Source organism: Nelumbo nucifera, chromosome 2 (genome assembly GCF_055504915.1).
Source record: "Nelumbo nucifera cultivar China Antique chromosome 2, China Antique-T2T, whole genome shotgun sequence".
Taxonomy (NCBI): domain Eukaryota; kingdom Viridiplantae; phylum Streptophyta; class Magnoliopsida; order Proteales; family Nelumbonaceae; genus Nelumbo; species Nelumbo nucifera.
Genome location: NC_142650.1, coordinates 31,124,510 through 31,133,591, shown reverse-complemented (window position 1 = coordinate 31,133,591; position 9,082 = coordinate 31,124,510). Strand labels below are relative to the sequence as shown.

The window sequence follows — 9,082 nt, the reverse complement described above, 5'->3', positions numbered from 1 at the left end:
TGATTTTTTCCCGTCCCATTTTTCTATTCGTTCAACAAATTTATCCTTTGTTTCATCAGCAATTTTAGCGGGTTTGGATATCTCACCAGTCACATACCGCCATAGAAGGTGTCCCTTGAGAAAACTGTGCATCTCTTGGGACCATAAATTATAATTTGAGCCATCAAAGATAACAGTGATGGGATGAGAAATATGTTGAACAGCTTCAGATGAATCCATGAGGAGAAACGCTGAATTTTGAGTTACGGGAAATTCTCAATACTGACCTTAAACACAAGTTTTGGTTCTGCTAACATGGGCTACATGCTTCATTCAAGTAGCGGGGAGCGCTTCTCTCCCAGGAGGGCCAGACGCAGAAGAAGCGGAGAGGGTGCTATTTCTACGAGCCTTCAATCGGGGACTGCTACACTACTCTCTTCACCGTCGTATGGAGGTCAACCGCCCTTATCTTGCCGGTCATGTCAACTTCCTCATATCTATAGAACCCGAGACTCTCCTCGACTACACACACGCCTTCCACCTCAAGCGCTTCAACGTCGGCGAAGAATTTCTTGTGAAGAAATGCAGATTTGCAGAGGTTAAAGCACCCAGTCTACGAATTGAGCTTTTCAAAACATATGGGAGGTCTCTTGTCGGCTTGAGATTTCTAGGCTATGACATCGACGCCGACGACTACCACGGTTTCGTGTACGGAAGGTTGCCTTATGAAGCGATCAAACCAGATCCGCAATTACGAGCTCTGTTACGAAGCACCGGCCAGAGAAAAATCATTCTTACGAATTCCGATAGGAAGCACACAATTAAAGTTGTGGAGAGAATAAGACTGTTTCAATGAGATAATCTGTCCTGTTTTCGACAGCTTGTGTGCCTTCTGTCGACGATTACGTCGACTTCCTCGTACTAGTGCCGCTGTTAAGTTGAACCACGGGGATGCAGAGTGAGAGCAGGGGAGAGCGTCACGCGGGTGGATAACATCACGCGAAGAAGAGTGAGAGCAAGGGAGGGGATCAAGAGGCACAGTGAATAATGAAATGGAAGAGAAAGGCCGGAGGGGAGGGAATCACTGCTGATCATCGCATCTGTCGAGAGGTGGAAGACGATGAATAATGCTCGTCTGATTTATTTCATTGGAAATAGAGAATGAGAGAGATGAAAAGTGAATGGCCGGGAGCGGGAGATATTGCCACCGCTAGTTGTCTTCGTTCGAACGGGGAAGAAGAAAATTGCAGAACCGTTGAGCACAAAGACGCAAAAAAGATCACCGAACTCAGACCAAATAAAAAAAAAATTGCAGAAGAGAAACGAGAACCGCAGAGGAAGCAAGAAGACACGGATCACAGCTCTGATACCATGATACGAAAGAGTAAGGAAGATATATGGGAGAATAGTATTTCTTGATGATCTCCATTCAACAGATTACAACCTATTTATAATAGAGCTAAAGATACAACTAGAGAACATGTCGTCAACCTAAATTGGAAGCCAACAAGGAAAGAAACATATGTACAGCTAGTTGGAGTGGAACTATATCTCCTAGAATTAAGGAGATAAAAATACAATCCTAAATCTAATGGAATACGCTAACAAATAAAATGAATTAAAAGTAATATTGATATTGTATTTCAGGCTCAGTTTGGAAGGAGTACAAATACAAATACATAGAATGCAAAGCCTTACATTTTACATTATTATCAGTTTAGAATGAATATAAATACAAATATATACAATATAAATACATACAAAATAATACTAATTCTAACGTCTTATGTAATCAATTGCAGACGATTGGCAGTAATTTGTGAAGCCTAATGCTTTTTCTTCCATAAGCAGGCGTCAAAAGTAACGTAGTCATGTGGGATGAACGCTTTCTCTCTTTCTCTCTCTCTCAAAATGTATTGATATAAATGATTGGTTGGTAGAAGAAGAAGAAGCTAGCAGGAAAGAAAAAGGAGAGAGTAAGAAATGAGGAAAACAACAGCAGTTGCCGTGCTTCTGCTGCTGGTGCTGGCATGGACTGAGCTTGGGTTGGGACAACAAATCACATGGAAGGGAAGGTCAAACCCTGAAACTGGAACTTATTATTGTACTAAGACGACTCTGAATCTCTTGCCCATGCCTACCCACAACACACTACCCCTGTGAATTGAGAACATTTCCCCTGCATAATATTATGTATGAGGATAAAATATTTTCCATGTGACTGCAATGTTGTGTGAATAGACATGGGCAAAATTTATTTGGGCAGGAGATCCGGACTCTGCTAAGATGGTGCATATGACGAGTAGCTGTAAGATGGATATCATGTTATATTTGTTGGGAGCGAACCAGGGTTTGGACCCTTCATACTGTAAAGCGGCTTTGAAGATGAGCAACCACTGTTGGGAGTAAATCTTCTTCATGGAGAGAATTCCTCCCATCAAGGATTTTTGTGTACCTCACAAAAACTCTGTTAATTGAAGTTCATGCTGAACTAATAAACTTGTTTCTTCGAGTTGATAATTAGATTGTTGCTCTCCCTCTCTCTCTCAACATATTTTTTTAGGTGGTCTTTCATTCTATTGCTGTTTTCTAAGAAAACAACACCAGTCAGAGCCACATCAAATATTCAAAAAAAATGGCGTTTGGTTGAAAATTAAAAATAAAAGTATTGTCGTTTTCTCAAAAATAGTTCATTTGAGAAAATTTTTTATTAGGATATAATATCTGAAAATTTTTTGACCAATCAACTAATATCATAAATATGGTAGCCAATCAGATGTTATTTATCAAAGTTCATGGGTAGGTTTTGATTGGTCAAAAATCTTCCGATGCCATATCTTTCCCGCATCATAGATTTTCCTTTTAAAAAATCATCCCAACAAATTGTACAAAAGGAGAAAAAAAAAAAGAAGAAAATGTTTGAGGCCCACAATTTAATTAATTAAAGCACCAGAGCTGCATATTGAGAGTAAAGATTACTGTTGCGAATGTATTGGTTGAGACTTGAGATCATCCATGGACCCTGGATTTGATGTTATTCGTTCTCCAGATCAATTGGGCAGGGAATCCCAGCAGAGTGGACTTTTTTAATTCATTCTTCAAGACATAAAGATAAGAATTACAGAGTGGTCTTTTTAATTAAGGTGATTTTTGGTAAGAGGAATTCATTCACCCAATCTATATTCTTATTTTTCCATTCAAGTCATTTCATGGTTTTAAAAATTGACCTGGAAGTGGAATCGTTATGGCCATCGGTTTTTGAGTCAACGATTTGACTGTTCGGTTTGAATAAATAGCCCGTTTTGACAATAAAAATTTAAAAAATAATTAAAAATAAAATACGACCAAAAACCGTTGAATGGGTCAATGGTTTGACCGCCTGAATCAATGGATCGTTGACCGATTCAATGATTTTTTACCAAGGACTGAATTTGAGGTAAAACGGAACTGATTGTTTGAACGATTCCCAGGCCAAACGGTCCAACTGTCAAGGTCAATGGCGATTCAAAAACCATAAACTATTCATCCATTTGTTAAACTTTGAGAAATATCATTTAGTACCATTTTCTTAGAAAATAGTAGAGGCCTATAGCTTTCCGGTTATTCTCCCTAATGTCTGTCTTACTGTCTGATATTTTCTTGAAATGTCCATATCAAACAGTATCCAAACTAATAAAAGTGCAAAAATCTTAAAAAAGAATACAAAAAATTGCATTCCTAAATAATTTAAAATTGGTAAAAATTATTGAAGAAGGTAATTTTGGGAATGATACCATCTTGCCAAACACCCACTTAAAACCAACCATAGTTATGATCCAAACCACCACCAACAAACCTCATAAGCCAATATTGGCCCAGCGGCCCAGCTACCCTCCTTATTGCTATAAGGGACTAGATCATAGCCTTTGTACCTGTAGCCTCCACAACCCAAGTTTTTGCAATGTCTTGTGGCCTCGCTCAATGTTTTAAAAAACGACTTGAATCGAAACTGTTCTGGCCACTGATCGAAATGGACAGCATCTTCTGATAAAAAAAAATTAAAAAATTAATTAAAATAAAAAATAGAAAAAAATTATTGAATGAGTCAACAGTTCGATAGTTGCCTGAACAGTTCCTGAGCCGAATAGTCCGACTTTCCTGATCAATGACGGTTCAAAAACCATGGTGTTAATAGGATTTTGTTTCGAAAGAGAGATTCTTCATCATCAGAAACCCTAATGTCCGAGATCATCAGAAACCTCCTCAGCTAGCCTTTATTCCATACGGATAGAACCCTTATCCCAAAATTGGGTTTTTTTCCAAAAGCCCCCAATATCTTATCAAAATAATAGTTTGCAAAACCCAAAAACAAATTTTAGATTACAGATATTTCATTCTTAATAAATGACCAGTATGGGACCATGGGCGTGCACAAAGCTACAGTCTATAGACCCAGCTTAAGCATCCTAATCCTGGTTTTCAAAATCGGACCGGACCGGATGACCAGACCAGAAAAATGGAATCGGTCCCCAAAATTGGATTTTTTCCAAAAAACATTGATTTAGTTAACAAACCACTGATTTGGACGGTTGAACCATTCAAACCGTTTAACAGTTTTGACCATTTTTTTATTTTTTGTCAGAATGGGCCGATTATGCGGTTCAAACGGTTGAACCATTTGACCTAGGAACTAGACCCCTGACCAGTTCGTTGTTTGGGTCGGTTTTAAAAACCTTGGTCCTAAATCATAAAGCAACTCTAGCTAGTCATAAAGAACTAATTCAAGACAAGTGATGAGCATAGAGATTTTGTCTTGTGCTTAGAGGTGTCAATTGGACTGGATTTGGTCCAACCCGGTCCAATCCAATGTGAGTTCACTTACAAATGGATTGGACCTAATTCAATCCAAATACAATCCAATTCATTAAAATGTAAATGGACTCGATTGGATCCCATCCAAACCAAATGAAATATAAAAAACAGAATATATAAAAATATATTAAAATGAAGAAAATCTGAAAATTACAAAAATATACCCTTTTGGCATTAAAAAAGCACTTTTATAAAAGTACTTTCAAAAAAGTAATTTCGTAAAACTACTTTTATAAAAGTACTTCGTAAAAGTGATTTTGTAAAAGTGATTTCATAAAAGTACATCCATAGAAGTGCTTTCGTAAAAGTACTTTTATAAATGTACTTTCATAGAAGTGCTTTTATAAAAGTACTTTTGTAAAAGTGCTTTAGTAAAAGTGCTTTTATAAAAGTACTTCCATAAAAGTGCTTTCATAAAAGTGCTTTTATAAAGTACTTCCATAAAAGTTCATTTGTAAAAGTGATTTCATAAAAATACTTTCGTTAAAAGTACTTTTATAAAAGTGCTTTTGTAAGTGTTTTTATAAAACTGCTTCTATAAAAATGCTTTCATAAAAGTACATTTGTAAAAGTACTTTTTATAAAAGTGCTTTTGTAAAGATGCTTTTGTAAGTGTTTTATAAAAGTACTTTCATGAATGTGATTTTATGTTGACTTCAGTTTTGATTAGTTTCAAATTGGACAGGAGTTTGGCCTCATGATCGGATTATTAGAAATTTGGGTTAGGTCTAATTTAGACCAATAAGAATATGGACCAAACTATTTTGGATTGGCCCAATCCAATAATTATAATGGATTGTATAACTCCAACTTGATAAGGTTTGGATTGGATTGGATCCAATCCAAAACCGGTCGATTGACACCCCTACTCGTGCTCTCTCTCTCTCTCTTTCCAACTAACACGACCTCTGGCCGTTTCTCATAGCTTAGACCAATCCTTGTCACCATGGTTTTTAAAACCCACCTGGAGACCGAACCGGTCAGGTGTTCGGTTATTAGGTCAAATGGTTCGACCTGAACGTTGGTCCATTCTGACAAAAAGAATAAAAAAAAAAATGAAAATCAATCAAAACCGTTCGAACGTTAACCACCCAAATCAACGGTTTACTTACCAAAATCAACGGTTTTTATGAAAAATCCGGTTTTAAGGAAAACCGTGAACTATTTTGAAAACCATGCTTGTCACCTTTTGATCAATGAACTATTTTGACTTTTGAGTTGGATCCTTTCTGGATGAAAATTAAGTTAGAACGGGTTGAACGGTCCAATGGAACATTGAATCAGACCAGTCCAGACTAATGGTTTTAAGACTGTGTTTGGCGTTCCTTATTTTAAGGACTTATCTTCTTTTTGTGATTAAAAATTTAGTGTTAAAAGGGACATTTTAACGAGAAAGGAGGAAAGACCTTAAAATAAGAAAAAGTATTTATTAGATTGGATTTGACCTAACCTATCTGTAATGGATATTAGATTGAACCAATATCTGGTCCAATCTAAACTAAAATCAATTTGAACCAATGAAACATTGAATTGAACCGGTTCAGACGAAAAATTTATCAGATTGAACTGGGCCTGGTCCATCTGTAATGGAATCATATTGAACCCAGTTGAGTTGGACTATCTAGTCCATTGACAACCCTACTGTCACCTACAATCAAAACCAATTTATTATCAAACCATTTTGATTTGTTAGCTAATGAAGTAGCTAAACTGAAAAGCCTTACTGCTAAGTTGTCTCTTGAATAAATTACAATACTCAGCAGCTTTGACCAATCAGAACCCAACCTAAATTAATTTTGATAAATACTACCACTTCTAATGCTAGTTGATTGATTACAAGTTTTTTTACATTTGTCTCAACCATATCACATGCACCAGGATTTGAATAAAAAGAAATAACTTCACTGTTCATATAAGTTTATCCCAAATATGCACTCGGTTCTATTTTGATATTTTCTCAAACATTCAGACCTATTCCAACATAACCACAATGAATATTTAATAAAATCAACAAAAGGAGTCTAGTGCAGAGCTTTTACTTGTTTTATATAAATAAAGATCGAACTCTTTTTTTGGAACAATAAAATATTAAATTTACTAATAAACTGTTCCAAACATACTGGGATTTGAGTCCATCAAAACAAAAATCACCTGCAGAGGAAGTTATTTTTGTTTTAGCCAGCCAAATGGCCACGTATTAAGCTAAAGCTTCTAGACTGTTTGGTAAGAGCCGTTTGATAGGGTTAAGAAATCAGTTTATTTGGAAAATCAAATTAAAACTGAAATAAATGAAAAACGATTTTCGATTATTTCAATTAAAACCAAATTTCTTTAATATATTAATGTATATTAACATTTTATATATATTATAAATCTTCTATATAATATATAAAATATATTATATACATATATACTACAAATAATAAAATTTATGCGGTTTGATTTTTTGTTTTAATCGAACAATGGTCAACCCTAAGTCATTCGACTGTTTGGCAAATGACTCGGTATAGCCGAGCTCGGACTTCCTGTGGCAGTATGTATTCCGGACTGATGCATCGAGGAGTTGCATGCACCACCTACGCATTGTACAGACAATGTTAACTCTTTTCTTGGGATTTGATTCTCCCGTCAACGTTTTGTCAATTTGTACAGGAAGGAACCCAACAGATCAGCAATTCATCTTAGTTCCAAACAAGAATCCCACAAAATTTCACACCTAAACAGACCTACAAAAGCCAAGGAAACATTTGTCCAGAAGATGGAGATGCTCCATAACTTCACAAATTACAACCAAGTAAACATTTTTACAGTAAAAGAAAATATAAAAGTAGAGCAGAATACCTCACAGAGGTAATTAAGATATTATGGGTTTTCTCATATTTTATTTATTTATTCAATTATTTTGCTAAACTTTTTCTTATTTCCCAAAGATGGATTTGAACCACCAAAAGCCTTCGTCCTCGGGACCTCCTCCTTCCGGCGGTGGGTCGGTGTGGACTGTTTTGTGGATATGCTTCACATCGTAACCTTCATCGGTGGCTCTCTGAAGGAGCTGATTGTAGGTGTCCTCATCAAGATAGTTTTGCCTGCACAAGATCTGAAAGTACGCAAAAAGTAATGAGAATTAAATAGATCAGAGGAATTAATGTAGAAAGAAAATGATCATACAGTAATGGCAATACACAGAGATGAAAGAGTAGTCTATGATCCTAAACCTACAGAATACATGAAACAGGCCCAAAACCAAAGTGAGAATAAGTTCTTAGTTGTGAAAATTGAAACAAAGTAAACCTACAGAATTCTATCAAACAAAGTTCTAAGAGAACCCATGAGCATACCCAAAGACACTTCCTGCTGGGCTGTCCGATCAACGCATACTGATAATCGTCGTCAATGCAGAGAACCCAGTAATCCCCAACAGAAGGAATTATAGGCAAGAAGGGGGGAACATAGAATTTGACTTTGAGCTTGGCTTCGTCACTCGCAGGATCTACCTTATAAGCCGTCCCCTCTATGGATGCTCTCTTTCCACTGCTCCAGCTCTCATTGAGGACATGAATAGTTCCATCACTGTTCAGAGTATAAGTAGCTCTCGTGTTGATTCCCTCTTTGGGTTGAAACCTTGAAGGCAATGAAGCAATCTCGTACCACCGACCCATGTACCTCTGCAAATCCAAGCCCTTGACTACATCCATCTCTTAGAGGAAAAGATGAGTGATGAACGGCGAACCGAACAGCGTCTGATCCTTTGTGGGTGGATTTGCCATCTGGGTTTTATCGCTTCGAAAGGGGAGGTGAAGATAAGGTGCAGAGGTGGCTGTCGACGAATGTCTGGTGCATTTAATTCTGCAGTGAGACGTGTTGAGTTCAAGGACAAGGCCCTCGCCCTACATGCAGGCGGGAGGTGTGCGCGTATGAATGTTGCCAGGCAAACCTCGTATATTCGAGACCGGATCTGCGCCTCACAATTATATCATGCATGCATTGGGAGCATCTCCCGTATTTGTAAGTTATTTTTTACGGGAGATGTTCCCGTGGATGTGCATGTGAGGCGCCCAAGTGTGAAGAGTAAATTCCGTTCCCGTATATTCTAGAATATAGATTAAATGCTATAAAACAAATCTTTAGTCTGTAGCTTGTACATATCCATTAATGGATGGATGGATACAAAGCACATGAGCTAAAAAGCACAAGAATTGTTTGTATCGCATCATCCTTTATCATGAAATGAATTATTGAATTTGGTGTACTT

The 9,082-nt window shown here is 37.0% G+C and overlaps 2 protein-coding genes across 2 annotated transcripts; one reads left to right on the top strand and one right to left on the bottom strand.

The window, feature by feature from the left end:
* The first annotated feature begins 427 nt into the window (after nucleotides 1-427).
* LOC104603420 (uncharacterized) lies at nucleotides 428-835 on the top strand. The gene has a single exon (XM_010267441.1). It carries the CDS (start codon nucleotides 428-430, stop codon nucleotides 833-835), a length of 408 nt encoding a protein of 135 aa, XP_010265743.1.
* Nucleotides 836-7,576: 6,741 nt separating this feature from the next.
* Nucleotides 7,577-8,638, bottom strand: LOC104603340 (temperature-induced lipocalin-1-like). Its single transcript, XM_010267350.3, has 2 exons — nucleotides 8,169-8,638; nucleotides 7,577-7,927 (listed from the first exon to the last, which is right to left on the bottom strand). Exons 1-2 carry the CDS (start codon nucleotides 8,523-8,525, stop codon nucleotides 7,748-7,750), a joined length of 537 nt encoding a protein of 178 aa, XP_010265652.1. The 5' UTR covers nucleotides 8,526-8,638; the 3' UTR covers nucleotides 7,577-7,747.
* Nucleotides 8,639-9,082: the final 444 nt, after the last annotated feature.

Excerpts from the sequence above, each read along its gene's own strand:
- LOC104603420 (XM_010267441.1), top strand. The coding sequence starts at position 428 with ATGGAGGTCAACCGCCCTTATCTTGCCGGTCATGTCAACTTCCTCATA.
- LOC104603340 (XM_010267350.3), bottom strand. The coding sequence starts at position 8,525 with ATGGATGTAGTCAAGGGCTTGGATTTGCAGAGGTACATGGGTCGGTGG. Across the intron at positions 7,928-8,168 it reads CCAGCAGGAAGTGTCTTTGG|ATCTTGTGCAGGCAAAACTA; the intron begins GTATGCTCATGG and ends GCGTACTTTCAG.